At 34.1% G+C, this 16,773-nt stretch overlaps 2 protein-coding genes across 15 annotated transcripts in view; both read left to right on the top strand.

Moving 5' to 3' along the window:
* LOC104609058 (uncharacterized) overlaps positions 1–1,042 on the top strand; it is a 28,585-nt gene extending 27,543 nt beyond the window's left edge. The window contains exons 3-4 of the mRNA XM_088893406.1: positions 393–512; positions 651–1,042. Of these exons, the coding sequence (XP_088749532.1) occupies positions 393–512; positions 651–701 (171 nt within the window). The 3' untranslated portion in view covers positions 702–1,042. The remainder of the gene's footprint in view (positions 1–392; positions 513–650) is intronic.
* A 12,741-nt stretch (positions 1,043–13,783) lies between these two features.
* The window catches only part of LOC104609059 (V-type proton ATPase subunit a1-like), a 36,723-nt gene continuing 33,733 nt past the window's right edge, over positions 13,784–16,773 (top strand). For 2 of the 14 annotated variants that reach the window (XR_016079645.1, XR_016079646.1), the window contains exons 1-2: positions 13,812–14,137; positions 14,655–14,753. The gene's annotated coding sequence lies outside the window, so the exon portion shown is untranslated. Of the gene's footprint in view, positions 14,138–14,654; positions 14,754–16,773 lie in introns of all 14 variants that reach the window. The other 12 variants (XM_088893633.1, XM_088893632.1, XR_002023307.2 and 9 more) reach the window with 11 other exon arrangements.

The following is a 16,773-nucleotide window of genomic DNA, read 5'->3' as shown; positions in this document are numbered from 1 at the left end:
ATGGGTCGAGCCTTAGGGCAGGCCAGACTGTGGACCAAGCCAAGCTATGAGATGTACATTTTTTAAAATAAAAATTGAAAAAAATGTTTAAATATTTATTTCATATAATTTTTATGTATACGATACTATTACGTACTTATGTTATTATTTATATATAATAAATAATACATATATGGGAAAATGTATGATATGGAAAAAGTAACTTTTCCATATCATATCTAATGAGATGGACCAATCAACTTTCGATTTTTTGTTTTCGTGAATACGAGTTATTGCAAGGAACCGGTTTCAAAAACAACAATTAAAATCACATTTGAAAAAAGAAATTCATTTTAAGAAAGACAATTAACTTACGGAAAAGTACTGACCATCATCTTCCCTGATATCTTCAGCTCACCACCCCTATTGAATCATCGCTGACAACAATGATTTCTCTTCGATGTCACCTCGTCACCCTTGTGCTTCTTCAAGTGATCCTATCCTCTTGCTCTCTCACCCTGTTAAATCTGATGGTAAGCATTGTCTCTCTTAATTTTGCTCTTGCAGATCTTTTACTTTGATGGGTTTGTCCTGTTTGGTTTTATTTCTCTACCAATTTATATATGTTCATCATTCTTTCATTCTTGCGTGATTTGGGTCCTCATTTCAAGTTCCAAGCATATGGGATCTCTTTATCTTCGGTAGCTGCATTGCAAGTCTGAGTTTGCCGATTAATGGGATTTTTCTGATGAATAACATTCGTTTGGTTGGGAGGACAATCCTGATACCTGGTTCTCCTAAAACGTTGCAAATATTCATTTGATTGGGTATCATGTTCTGTAGTGTTACTGATTCATGATTCAAAGAACTGGTTTTGAGATTTTTTTCATTTTTCTTGCTAGGCTCTTGTCTGTCAAATAAGTGCTCTGGGAGGAATACATCTGTATTATTTGCAAGAGCATGATCAATTACTAGATTCTAGTCTAGGTCTAAATTCTTGTATTTTAGATCTAGATGTCGTTGGGAAGGAGATAACAAAAGATGGGAACTAATAATGGGTCCTTCAAGGATCTAAGGCTTCGCATCACCTTATTAGTTGTCTCAACTACGCTAGTTTTGTCATGAAATAGAACAGGAGAAGGTTCTCTCGTGTTGGAAATCTATAACAAATCTTATTCCCATGTAACGGAGTATTCGGTTAACGGATAAGTTAAGTTAAAGACTCTTTTAAATTTTAATTAACATATAAAAAACTAATTACCGGTAACTGTTGTTTACGTGGCACCAGTATAGGTTTTAGATATGATATGGTTTTCATATCATAGTCGGACCCTATATATATATGCTTATTAAATTATTAATAAATATTAAGTTACTATTAGGAAATATAAACTACCTTATTAATTTATTAAATTATTAATAAATTAATATAATATTAGTTTATAAAAGTATATTGAAAATAAGACATTTTGTGTTGCAGATCGGTCTTCGGGCTCGGGCTCGAGCTTCGAGCTTTATATAAGGGCTGGGCTTGGGCTCAAGATCTAGGCCCAATGGTCGGGCCAGGGTTGCACATTTTCAATTGATAAAGAGGCCCGTGTTAATTATAAAACTATGATTTTTAACTAATTAAAATTTTTATTTAATTCTAGTCTAGTATAAAAAATATATAACATTTCTATATATATATATTAATATAAAATTTGTTAGGGGTTATTTAGCTTTGGCCCTATCCGCTAAAGCCATCATTGGACTCCAATAGTTTGATACCTAATTAGACTTCGAATTTGATTATCTTTGATAATGTGTGGGCATGGTGCATATCTCAACTAGACCTAACTCAGAAGAAAATAGTTGCTTGAGCTTGCAAATTTATAGATCCAATAGTTGCTTAAGTTAAAAATGATTTGTTACTTTTTTATTAATTATTAAAATATTGTAATTATTAAATTACTGTATTTATTTAAAATATAGTAATTTCTGGAAATTATCATATTTTCAAAAATTTTGCTAATTTCTTGGCTAAAACTAATTAAATGTAATTTTCTAGTAATTAAATATAACTTTTTTGGTAATTTAATTTAATTTTCTACTATTTATAGCTTAAATTATAATTACTGTTAATTATAGTTTAAAAATAATTAGTGTTAATTATATTACTATTAATAATTAAAATGCACTATTTTTCATTATTATTTTATATTTTTTGCAATAAAATACAATTAATTTATTTTTTTAATTATTTTTACTATTTTAATTAAGCTTTAGGATTTTCAGAATTTTTGGATTTTTAATTAATTTTTGGTGTTTTTTCATTATTATTTAGTAATTTTTCATATGAATATTTTTTCAATTATTTTCAGTATTTTCAAAATTTATTTTTGCATATTAGTCACTACAAAATTAATTTGTATTTATTTTCAATAAAAATAAATTAAATAACTAAATAAATACCATAGTTAATAAAAGAGATAGCTAATTTTCAATAACTTCTAGCTTGGGTATTTTTTAATATTTTTTTGTACTTTTTAATAATAAAATACTATTAATTGTAATTTTTAATTATTTTCAATAAATACCCTCATTAACATAAAATATTGTTAATTTTTAATATTTTTTAATTATTTTTAGTATTTTAATAATGTTTAGGCTTTTCAGAATTTTTTGGATTTTTAATTAATTGTTGGTATTTTTTCATTATTATTCAGTAATTTTTGCATGAGTAATTTTGCAATAAAATGTTGTTAATAAAACGTGCTCTACATTTTAAATTTTCATTAATTTTTATCATTTTTAATGAGTTCATTATGCACAATAAAGGTTTCAACTCATAAAAATTATTAATTAATTAAAAATGCATTAATACAAAGTTATCTACTAATATTATTAAAACTATCAATTAATATTTTATATTTAAATCTTATTTTTAATTAATTATTGGTATTTTTCATTATTATTCAGTAATTTTTGCAATAAAATATCACTAATAAAATGGGTTTTGCATTTTAAGTTTTCATTAATTTTTATCATTTTTAATGAGTTCATATGCACAATAATGGTCTCAACTCATAAGTTATCTAATAATATTATTAAAACTTTAAAACTATCAATTATTATTTTTATATTTAAATTTCTTATTCTTATTTTCGTTTATTAAGTTTGATTTTTAAGTGGATTGGAGCTTTATTAATCTAATCAAGATAAGCAATTATTACTGTTTTATATTTTTAAAACAAAAGAAAATAAGAAAAAATGCAAAAAAATGGAGAAAATAGATAAATAGCTTCTCTCAAAGGAGAGACGTGCTATATATATATATATGGAGCAGAATGGTGAGTATGGATGGCAATTTTACCCACAAAACCGGGTCCCCGATCTGACCCGCCTCGAATGGGCAGATTTTCCCTGGTCACAAATGCACACGGGTTGGGTTCGAGAATTTTCTTTTGCCCCGGACCGGGGACGGGGCGGGGATGGGGTCTGCTTATAAATCCCTAAACCCGCCCCGATCCCGATTGTGAATTACAAACATACCCTTTTATATATATAATGTGTTAAGGTATTAGGTTAGGAGTTAGGACTTGCCACCTGTTTCTCTTAACACTTTAATAGTGATTATTCACTCTTCGTCTTCCTTCAACCTTGGCACATATAGTGAATCAGAGTCACTGAGTCTTCCTTCAACCTTCGCACAACCACCGACCGTTGTAGCACAGAGGAACCGTTGACTGCCGAGCGCCATAGCACAGAGGAACCGTCGACCGCTGCACAGCCGTGGTGATTCACTATCCAGTCTTCGTCTTCAAGACTTCTCACTTTCTTAGTCTAGCAGTCTTCCTTCGATCTTCACAGTGAATCAGTGATTCACTCTTCATTCTTCCTCTCTCGTTTGTAACAGATCTAACAACCTAGTCTGTAACAAATCAATAGCGGCTCTTAGCTTTTTCTTCCTTTCTTGTTTTGGCGATAAACATATAAAAAGCCTACAAGGAAAGTAATACATTATTGCCATTATTGTTTTTATGGTTTTCATAGTAAATCAATGATTCACTCTTCGCTCTTCCTTTCTCCATTCGTCCGCCGACTGTTGGGCGTTGCTGCCGCCGTAGCAATAGACTTCCCAGTCTTCCTTCATTCTTCTATCTTCACAGTGTTTCTCGGTACTCTCATTGTTGATCTTCAAACTTTTGGAATTTGGATACAGTCATCGGGGCAGAGAAATGTCGGGGATTACCTGTCCTCAAGTTCAATGGTTGCAGGGCGAGTACATGTCGGGGATTCCCCATCCCTGATGGGGGTTGAATCTTTACCCCGATACCAGGGATGGTGCGAGGATTTTAGCCACGAGGCGGGGATGGGGAAGGGTGCCCTGCCCCATACCCGCCCCGTTGCCATCCCTAATGCTAATGGTGAGGAATGTTCATAGGTAAATTTCTAGAATACCCTTACTATTTAGTTAATTGACTAATTTTACCCCTTACTTTTTAACTATTGTTTTAAACCATCCTTACTATTTTTGACAATTGACAAATTACTCCCTACTGTTAGGATTCCGTCACAATCCGCTCACATACCATAACTGTTATATTTTGATAAAATGATAGTACTACCCTTTCTCTAAAATTAGAGAAAAATAGCATAGTCGTGTGATTAATGGTCTAAGCAGAGCTACCAAGAAATGTCGATGGTTGACTGCTATTGTTATAACTCGTGTTTTTGTTTTAGCGAGATCGTTCAATTCTTGTTTTTGCAATTCTACGACATTTCCCCTCTCTCCTTTCTGTTCACCGACCATGTCGGTCTACAACAAAGGGTTTTTGAACAGCGAACATCAAACCATCATCACATTTGGAAGCTTCCACAAGTCATTGTTTTCAAACCGTTAATTGACTAATCAACTTTTGATTTTGAACAAGGATGAATTCCATTGTATTGCAGACCGTTGAGTTGGCCCAAAGACTCAAGAACATTGCGGAAGAACTGATGATTGGAAAGATCCAATGTCTGGAGTTTGGCAAGGTTTCCAAACTACTTACTATCGCCTGATCTATTAAGAAAGATCAAAACTTTTGATGAAGACCAAAAGCACTATGAATTGTGCAAATACATCTAGAAACACAACCGATTGACATGCAAACACCAACGTACTTGAAACATAACTGATGAAAAACCGCTTGCCCTGGTCTCTCTCTCAGTTTTCATCTTCCTTCTTTTCCCTTGTAAAATTGCCGCTGCAACAGCAGCGATTCGACTACCGAATCGCCACCACCTCTCTGCCGTCCTCTCTCTCATTCCCATTGTCTTTGCCTAACTATCTATAATTATAGCTATACAACGTAAACAAACATAAGATATTATTCAATTGCGAATTCAGATTCAGATTCAATATTTTTTAATAGTAGAAAGGAGTCTACTACAAATTCCACAAGTTAGGATTTGTAAAAGAAGCCATGACATAAAGACAAGCTTCACAAGAGGACGAGGCCCAACACACACACACACGTACCACATATATTATCTTTTGATACATAACATTATTCTTCAATTTTCCCCTCTCATTTGCAGTTGCAAGGGTCACAACTGTAGTTGGATCCGCACTAGCAACCTTTGCTCTCCGCTCTAGAGTTCATTTCAAATGCTTTCGAGTATGTCTTCTGAGGAGAAATCCCAACAACAATGGTTTCAGTGGTTGTCTTCTCGCTAGAGAAGCTCGTGTCGGGGTGTTTCTTGCGTCCTTCACTACAATTGCAGCCATACCCATAGCCATAGTTTCTCCTGCAGCAAGACGATTCAGATTCAATATTGGGCTGCCCTAATATTCAATTGAATATGAATTCGGTTCAGGAATCTATCACCAAATAAGCTTATCGAAGGTCGTCTTTTTAAAGAAGAATGAAGGTACTATAGTGGGAGGTTTTTTTTCACAGGAAGCTTCCAAATGTGATGATGGTTTGATGTTCTCTGTTCAAAAACCCTTTGTTGTAGACTGACATGGTTGGTGAACACAAGGGAGAGAGGGGAATTGTCGATGAACACGATCCTTGAAATTGATTAAGATGAGTTTGTAGGTGTAAGTGACATTTTATTACTAGAAAGAATAGAGGTTTCTAGCTGAAATAGGGAAGCTTTTGTTGTTTGGGCATTTTATTACTAGAAAGAAGAGATAATCTCTCTCTCTCTCTCTCCTGAATTTTGATTATGTGTGCTTGATCTCGACATCGTCATCGAATGGGATCAAGATCGTCGTCCCTCTCTTTCAGTTCATTGTTGTGCATAGAGGAAGGGGAGAATGAATAGTTGATTTTTCAAATTTGGTTAAACAAGGATGATACTGAAGCAAAAGGGACATTTCGTCCTTTCTGTTACAACTTAATGAAGATGACAATTCTCAGAAATAGTAGGGGTGGTTTTAGGCAATACTTAAATAGTAAGGGTATATTTTGTCAATTAGTTAAACAGTAAGGGTAATTTAAGAAAATTTCCCAAAAAAGAATGGTGAGCAATGCTTTAAGATTTGGACCGGATGGATGGTCAAATCGATCCATCCGTGAATTGGAAGGCATTTCCATTTGTAGGAGATGCAAATTTTTTAAAACTTGGTAAAATCACTGGTTTTCAACGATCCAACCGGTTTTTATGACTCGTTTGGGTCATTAAATGGCTTCAAATTTTAAAATGTTGTTAGAAAACTGATTGGGTTTAAGGATCCAACCAATTTTTACAATCCACCTTAAATGATTACAAATTTTAAAATATTGTTACAGGGATTTAAACATAGTTTCTCTTCATTAAAATTAGGGAAAATTCTTGATTAGTGCCTTATACTTTGGACCTAGTGCCACTTTAGTCACCAAACTTTAAAACGCAATAATTCAGTACCTAAACTTTCAAAACATGCCAAATCTTCAAATCGCAACACCCAAGTCTTCAAATCAAATAAACTAGAGAAGAATAGGTAAAGACAAAAAAATGTCTTGTTCATGGCCATCATAGGTCATCTCCTCTTCCCACTTGATCGTAAAAGGATTCATGTGAGACTAGTCACAGTGCTATGTCAAATCAAAGAAGCATCGTCGGTCACCTTGGTCCCCATGATCTTAGTAGAAATTTTGTGGGGCTTAACCATGTTGCAGACATGCAAAGCATGGCCTTTTCGCGGCTCTCTCCATATCTCATAGTTGTGGTTGATACAATATCTGCCACATTGGTCATTCACACTAGAAAGTTTTTATCTCAACCTACATACAAGGTAAAAGAAATATTGAGCACTAATCCACAAGCAACAGCCTTGATAGAGAAACAAAACTTGGCATTATTGCAAAAGGCCACAGAAAGAAAGATCAATTAAAACATTGGGTTGTCTGTCCAAGAAGGGTGTAATCAAACCTGTTTAGCCGCAGAAGGAAGACAAAGCATGGTTCTAGCAGATTTATACAGATCGACACCATATGTCCCAGTACGAGTTGTAAGGCAACTAGGCTTCTTACAGTTCATTCCAACCACTGATGACATCAAAGGGGACATGGTTGATTTCATCAAATATTGCGGGAACATGGAAAGGAGGTTCAGAGAGCACTGGGTTTCCAATAAAGGGAATTCTCGACCCTGTTGCCAACCTCCAAGCCAATGTGTGATCATACATATAGAGATTGGGTGTGCAGTCAAAGTTTCCCATCACCTTTGGTGCCACCACCCAAACTCCCCACCCCAATAAGGCCTCCATTCAAAGGTACTATATTAAAGGAATCTCTCAAACGCCCTTTAGATGATCCATATCTGAAAGTAGCATTAGAACTTCATGAGCAAAATAGGATAAATGAGGAGCAAGAGGTAAGGATTGGGAGGCACAATAATTCTATAAGGAAGCAAATAAGAGAACACATCAGACAAAAATGACAAATGGAAATAAAAAAAGCAGATTTAAGGAAGGAAATTATGGAATTAAAAAAGAATTTGGAAAATCATAGGAAAAAGTTGAGTGAAGCCCAAGAAAGCCATCTTGAAACAATGGAAAATTAGAAGAGGCACTCCAAGAGAAGCAAAGGTTGGAAGTCAAGATCAATGAAACTCGTTGCCATCTCCATCAAGCTAGAATGAGGCTACTAGTGCCAATGTCAAATATGAAGAGTTAGTCAACCACATGGAAGCATACACAATGCAGGTAGCAAATCGAATGGCGATACTTGAAGGCACCTTGACTTATTATGGCATTGACATTCCTCCCAACTTATCAGAATTGTATTTCATTTTCTTTTTGAAGAAAAAGTGGATATAGTGAACATTAATGAAGAAACTATTTTTTTGGGGCCATTATTGTCTCACTCAAACACCAATTAAACACATTAACTATTTAAGAAAAATATACCATCAAACTTTGAAGCTAACAAACTTCCTATCTTAAAATTCGAATCAAGCATATAGAAAAACACAAAAAAAGAAAGTAACACCAACAAAAGCAAAACTAACCTAACAGATCCTTCTCCAAAGATGGAAAGGAAAACCATCAAAAGACAAATGAACACATTCTAGAGGCACAACTATGGTTTAAAGTATTGATACGATACGCTCCGAAACGCCTATTTACAGGGGTTTTGAAACCCCTTTTTTAATAAGAAAACCTATTTTTAGCTTCCAAAAAAACCAAAATTGAAAGAAAAAACTAAAGAAAGAGTTTCGTGCATTTCTAAGTACCAATACGATACTGCCGATATGTGTATCATATCGATACTTTGAACCTTGGGCACAACACAGAAACCTGAAAGCATCCAGTAACAACAAAGAGACAACCTAAACTCAAAGCACAACAACAAAACACAAAGTAACCTACTATAAAGCCACCAGCCTAACCTTGGAAATGACACCTCTACTGCCCTAAATAAAAGGCAAAACTAGAGAGAGAACGAGACATAAAACTAAATAAACCACTATCAACCCAAGGGAGAAGAGAAAAAAGAAAAGGAAACTTGAACAAACTTCCCTTTCCTAATGAAGTTGAGGGTGCAAGTCTATTTTCATGAGAATTAGTCCCGTTTTTTCTTCTTGAGTGCTACTTCATTTCTGTCTCTAAATTGTTATTCTTCTATTTTTGGGCTGCATTCAATTGGTTGAGATAGTTCCCATATTCTCTAGTGTTCCTCATCCTTTGCAGATATGTGGATTTGATCCTACACTTTTATGCTGGTGTAGGTGCCATTTGGCAAGTCTTTTTAGAAACATCTTCCAGCAACCAAGATAGTCAAAAGACATATTGATCCTTTGGGGTTTTGTCTTTAAAGACAAAGACCATTTACTAAGCGGCTTGGTCTACCGGGCTTTTAAAAATGTGTTTAGAGGTTATATATCATGCAAAAGGCCAAAAAGCTTCATTTGAAGCTTCCCAAAAGACACAGAAAGCTTCAAATGAAGCTCTTTGCATCTTTTGTGTTTTATTCTCGCATGAAAAGACACTGAAAGATGTGTATATGACAAACTAGCTTCGGGCTACTCAGATCTTCATGCAAAACCTCAATGCATCTTTTGAATGTCAGAGCTACTAGAAGATCTTCCCAAAAAGACTTGCCAAATGCCATTATAATTATTCATGTTTGCTAATTTCAATCTTCCCGTACATTTTCTCACATTCAAAACTTCCATTTCATCTTACATGTACTTGGAACACTTGACATCTTGCACTAATAAAAGTCCATTGAAATCAAGAATAAGAGTAAGAAAGCATTTTTTTTCCATTTAGGGTCCATTTGATTTGTAGCCATAATCAAAATTGGAATGGTATGTTCCTCCCACCTGTTTGGTTCAGATGAGAATTGAAACTAGAATCAGAATCAGCTTGAATGGGTTCTCATTTCCCAAGGGAATGGCCAATCCCTCAAATTTGGGAAATGCCATCCACCAAAAATGGGTATAGGATTCCGATTCCTCCCAACCAAACAATTAGAATCTGAATGGACCATTCTGATTCCAAACCATTATTAATAGACCTTTGAATTTTCCCAAAAAATATTGGAGAAATGCAAAATACATTAAAAAAATTCTATTTTTTGATAATATGGAAAAATAGAGATAACACAAATAAAATATTTAATTTAGTAGTTAAAATTTATGAATTGCATATGATAATATCCCATCTTAGAAATTCCAATGGATCTGATATTTTAAATTAAGATTATATATTTTTGTAAATTATTAGTTAATAATTTAATTTACAATAAATAACAACATACCGATTATTTACATAAATAAAAAATATTATACTTGACTTTTATAGTTTATAAAATTAAAAAGAATAAAATATAAAAGCATCGATTTAGTAATTAAAATATAACAATTGCCCTTTGATTTGTGTCCTGGACTCTTTGATTTATAGATCATATACAAAAGCCTGATCTTGTACATTTTCATGGGTCTTATATATCTTTAAATTAATTATATAATACATTGTCTTATGCATTAAATTATTGTACGATATCTACATGTTGCAACACTCCAAACAAGGTTCATAATATCAAAATGTATTGGTGTATGTTGTACAATATGTATCGCTTTACAAATATGTAGAGTGCAAAACCTTGAATTTTGGTTGTATTTGTACTTGTACTCCTTTCAAACTAGACCTAAAAAAACATCACTTTTTTTGGAAAGGCCTCAAACTAGACCATACTCAGAAGCTTGTATGTTATAACAATTTTATGAACTTTGGGGGTTTTGGGTCATTGTGCAACCCATTTGATGACATCATGTATCTGTTTCTTTTAATTTGTTCTCTTTGAGGAAAAAACATTGTTACTGGATTTAAATAGATTGGACGGTCCAGACATTGAATTGGACCTGTTTAAATTTATTCAAAACATTCATTGGATTGGATTGGACCTAGTCTATTTATAATGGACTCACATTGGACTGGATGGGATTGGACCGACTCTCCACTAATTCCTAACAAGATTACAAAAGCAAGAAATGAATGAATCAAAATCCTCTACTAAAAAAGAGTACACCTGTCATGAGAGCTGCGCTTGATTGAATTTTTCCTGTGGAACAATGGAAGTTGATGAATTTGTCATATACGTTGACATGACCATCTGTGCATCGAATTTCTCCAATTCCTGACTCTTCTGGGTATAACTAGAGTTCTTTTAGAGAAACAAAACCTGCATATCCAAGATCATGAAGAATCGGACTCAGAGCTCATACCACAAAAGCCATCCTAAAAATATACCCTGTACTTTCTATTTTAATATGCCCTATACTCTTTGGTTCTTCTAGACAAAGGCGATGGTAAAACTGAGTAAAGCCGTAAAGGTTTTTGACTGACATTATTCTTCCAACCTTTCAATTTTTAATTCAGAAAAATGCCCTCCAAAAGTTGGTTTACTTTAAACCATGGTTTTCAAAACCGGACTGGACCGGAAAAACTGGGAATCGGTCACCTGATCAGTTCCATTTTTTCCCAAACCACTTTTTTTTTTCTAAAATCGTTGATTTTGGTCAACAAACTGCTTAACTGGCCGGTTAACTGTTCGAATGGTTTTGACCATTTTTTAATTTTTTTAATTTTTTAATTTTTTTTGTCAGAACGGGCCGATCGTTCGGGTAGAATAGTCAGACTGTTCGAACCGATAACTAGACCCTTGACCGGTTCAGTCACCAATTCAGTTTTAAAAACCATGCTTTAAACACTTAGATGGGCTTTTGGACTCAAGCTTCCATCCCCATGAAGAGGGAAGCTTTGAGGCATTAAATCATGTTACCCCATGAAAAATTCCTAATCCATTCTGTAGCATCCAAAAATCGGTCCAGACAAGGTTCTAGTTCCATTTTGATTTAAAACAATACACCAAAACTTTTTTACCTTTCAACAGAGCTCATCAAACTGGTATAGTTTCTCCTCTTAGCTCTTTTCTAACCAACTTGAGGATCTCCAGAATCTGAGGCAAATAAAAGAAAAACGTGATAAATAATAGGATTTCTACCTAGATATAACCTAATACAAAACAGAATTTATAGGAATGTACTAGACGGAGAGATGATATATAGCATGAGCATGCTTATATAAACATGTATTGGCTGTTTTCATACTAATTAAAACCGAAAAGAAAAAATCTTTTTGCTAGTGTGAGCTTGTCTTATACTGCCAGTCCCAAATAAATGAGGGTTTGTGTTAGGTTTTGGCAGCTGGCACTAAGACTTGTACTCTTTCTGTGTTCATGCAAAGAGTGTCCTCCGAAAATAACGTGCTACACCTTAACCTCATTATAGAGTCAAATGGGTAAGGGTGTGCTAGGATAGTCCCTGGAAGTGACCCACCACAACACCACCCAACTATGGTGTTAAATAGGCAAGGTTACCTGCATCATTTTGGCACCCATAATGGAAGAATTGATATGGTATTAAACAAAATAGAATGGCAAAACAGGATTCATGTAAAATTTCAAAGTCATTGCATAAGTAGGATTAGAGTTATTGAGTCTTCTTTGATTTGAAATAGGATATGACAGTTTAGTTTGAGTCCTACTAGAATCATTGAATTTAATACTTTGGCTCCTAAGACTATTATGAGTCTAACAGTTTGATTCCTAGGATTATTATGAGTTTAGAGTCTATAAATATGTATGGACGTTTTACACAAGGGCAATGAAATTTATTGAGTTTTCTTCAACTTATGCTAGCTGTGGTGAGTGATTCCCATGCCCTAGAATGATTCTAGGTACCCTGTGAGTGATTCCATGTATTTTTTTCTCCTTTCTTAACAAGACATTACAACCATCAACATTCATAAAACTCTAATCAAGAAGACCATTCAACATTCTTTAAGGATTAGAACTGAGCTCGTCCTACATCAGCTTGTATTAGAACCAAGGTTATAGGCTGTTATCATCATGGCTACACGTAGTGGCAAGGGGTCAAATGACTAATACACGAAGAGATTTATTGATTTCTACCCTTTGCAAGAGAGTTGGAACCCTTGAAGCACAAGTAAAAGAACTTCAAGAAGCTACAGAAGAAGAAATCCAACAAGTAGCACCCTTAATCAATGAAAGGGATGGAACAAAACAACGGAGCTGTTCATGAAGATGATAATGGTGAAGATGAAGGATCTGTTAATCTTAGAGGATGACAAAAAGTTACAAAGTGCACAAGGGTACCACCTGTACAAGCTAATCGAGCCCAAAATACCCAGCAAGAGATTGATCAAGAAGCATCACTCACAAATCTTTTTGATGAGATGATGGAAAAAGCTGAACATGGTGGTTATGCAAATGATATAACTGAGAAGGTAAAGGTGGATGTTTATGATTTCAATGGAGATTTAGGTGGTGTTCCATAGTGTGGATACACCATAAGATATTACATTTTCAAACACACCACCCCAAAACTAGTGGTTTAGTTGCACTGTGATGTGCGCTAAACCACACTATATCATGGATCGGTCTACACCACAGGGCAAAATACCGTCCATGGTTATTTCTCGTGGATAGTCCATTGCTACCATGAACATTTATCTCTGATCTGTTTCCATGCTTCGCACTACTCTATAGCGTGTCTTCCCATGCTTTGCACTACTCTCAACATATTACCTTTGCAATTAGGGCCCGCCATTGTGAAGCTCACGTCTACTACCTCTCTATCTCACGTCGGTCACTATTTCTACTCCGAACACCACTACATCATTGGACTGTCAGATGTAAGTGATTTATCTCCATTTTTCACTACTTGATTTTCTATCAGTACTTCCTAGCCACCAGTCACTTCTTCATATGTCTTGAACAAGGACTTGTCTTTGCAAACATGAACTATGGTGCCTAAATCAAACCACCATATAGAAGACGTTTCTGCCATATTGATTTCAGTAATCATGACCACTAGATTGTCTTCCACCATGTTTACAGACTTGGTTCCACCTTTCTGACGTCGACATAATTGAACATAGTGCCCATTCTTTCCACAAACATAATATGATAAATGCCGCTAGAAATATTGATATGTAGTCGTCCCTCTCTTGTTCAGTCGTCTCTCACTCTCTCTCTCTCATTTGTCTCTCTCTCGCTCTCTCTCTTGCTCTATCAAGGGAGTGTTTTATCTTTGTCAAAAGAGTGTTCTTAGGTAAAGACCATGCTTCTCCGGGCCTTCTTCTCGGATTAGAAGCTTTCTCTAGAGTTTTGAGGTAAGGCCAGTTCTTCGAAAAATAAATGAATTCTAGGTTTTATTTTTGTTTCTTTTTTACCTTTGTTTTGGCCCTGATCGCCAATCATTTGCCTTTTCTGACCTTTATCAGTATTTTGATTTTTTTTTTTCAATTTTCTGTTTGTTTTCTTAGCATGATAGAATCTAGCTCATTTCCTGAACTTATAGATTTAGGGTTTGTATCGTTCATTTGATACTTCTTCCACTTATAAGAAGTTAATAATATTTGTTTTAGTTCTGATATTTAAGCAGCGTACGTATGAAATTTTAGCTCTGCTGTATATTTGCTATTCGACGCTTTTTGTTCTTGCTTAGACTCTATTCGACTCTAAATCTTCTGATGTAGATCTGCTAAATTTTTAGTTGAAATAACTTGAGATATCGATTATAGATTGACCAAAGTATTTTCATTATAAGAAAGAATAACTTGATGTACTTTATAACTTGATATTGTCATCATTTTCCAAATACCTTTTGTCATTAGTTTTTTTTGGTAGGTTTTACCTTGAGATCTGCGGAATTGGTCGTGAAGAAGTACTAAAGGTTGGACAAGGCTCCACCTTGAGATTCTCATTATAAGAAAGCAGTTATTTTTGGTAGGTTTCCAAATAACTTAAAAATCAATCTTAATATTTAGAATTATGAAATTGCCATCAGTTTTTAGTTTCAGACTTCTAGGTATGGGTAGTAACTGGAAAATTGTCAAGATATGAATCAGGCCTCATTGGAAATTTAGGATAGGTTGTTTTGCTTGATAAAGTAGTATATATATACAATTCATTTTGATTAATTATAAAAAACAATGTATTATACAAAGGTTTAGTAAGAACAAATCGAGATCCTCAAACCATTTTCTAATGCATATGATTACTCAAATTGGATATGGAGGCAATACTTTGTTAAAAGCTGGTGTTCATCTTAAAAGTAATGGTTGCTTCTATTGTCATTTGTCAGTAGCATGGATGTGTGGGTATGAGCAAACCAGCTATAGCTAAATGTTTTAAAAGAACATCAAGTATTTTGATCAAGTTAAAGTTGAAGAAGACAACTAAGAAAAACATATGGGATCACAACACAAGCCTGCAGGGATGATCACTAGGGATGGCAATTTTACGAGAATTTTCAGGTATCTGACCCGTCCTGACCCTAATAAGACCCGTTTATCAAAACCTTATAGGGTTTGGGATTTTAGATTAAAACCCTATAGGGTTTGGGTTTTGACTTTAGGGTATCCGATACCCGATACTCGGGATGCATAGATATGAATCTATTATATTATATATCATGCACAAATTTATAAATTTTAAGAATTAAGATAATTATTCTATTATTAATATTTTATTTCTATAAATTTCTTAGGATTAAACTCATCATTTGATGTAAATTTGGATTTGATAGATTTTTTATTTCATTTAGTTATAAAATTCAATTTTTAAATATTATTTTTTTTAATTTTTAGTTGAAATTGTTAACCATATAAATGTATTGATTGTTATGATGAACACAAAAGTTAATAAAATCTATTTTATTCCATTAAATAACATAAAAGGTGAAATGGCTTAGTGGCTTAAAGTAGTGTTAAGAGATTTTGTGCGACGGGTTCGGGAATGGATAGGGAAATTTGCACTATATTAGCTAGATAATGGATCAGTGTTTTAAAAGCGTAAGGTGCACCTTTTTGAAGCAAGGCACAAAAATACAAAAAAATGCTAAAAAATAAAAAAAAAATGTCAAAAAACTCAAAAAAAAGCCAAAAAAATTTAAAATATATTAATAAAAAATATAAACTTAAATTTTAAAATAATGTTTTAAAAAACCTATTATCTAAAATTAAAATAAATAAACATAAGATTTAAAGCATATTCAAATGAGAATTTAAAAATAAAATCAAACATATAAAACATTTTCAAGCATGTAAAACCTCTATTCTCTTTTTTTCATTCAATTGCATTACTTCGAGTAGCTAATGTAATGTAAAACATATTACATTCCTAGTTCTACGAGCCACCTTTGTGCCACGCCCCTCGAGGCAAGCCCAAACAAGTCCATGTTAGGTCTTAAATTCTTAGTTTTCACATAAAAAATAATGATTTTATAGTTTTAATTGCTTTTTAAGAAGACATTTTATTAAGATAAATGAATGAAGGTTTGCACATGGTTGAGGCGTGAAAAGGCTGTGCTTAGGACCTAGGCAAGGCGCATACCCTAAAATGCGCCTCGCCTGTGCGCCTAGGCGTGCCTTTTAAATCACTGTAATGGATATAATTTGGATGTATCCACCCCTGAGTGATAAACACATTAAGTACTCTATTTAGAAAGATGGGGCATACCTGAAGGGTCAAAGCACTGGTGTGTTTAGTGAACAAGAAATTGGTCAAGTTTACACAATATGCCAGTGCAGAATTGAAGAGAAGATACCTGATAATCCTAATATCATCCCTTGCAAGTGCCAGCATGATTCCAACCACATTTTCCTCCATCAGAAGAGTTGCAGGAAGAAGGAACAGAACAACTGTTGGAGCCATGTAAAGAAGGAGGTTCATAGAATTCAATTTTTCCCTATACAATGATAACAACACTTCAGTCAAGTTCTCCAATTTCAGAATACCTGGCATG

Source organism: Nelumbo nucifera, chromosome 8, assembly GCF_055504915.1.
Source record: "Nelumbo nucifera cultivar China Antique chromosome 8, China Antique-T2T, whole genome shotgun sequence".
NCBI classification, from domain to species: domain Eukaryota; kingdom Viridiplantae; phylum Streptophyta; class Magnoliopsida; order Proteales; family Nelumbonaceae; genus Nelumbo; species Nelumbo nucifera.
This window is presented reverse-complemented; position numbering and strand designations above follow the sequence as displayed.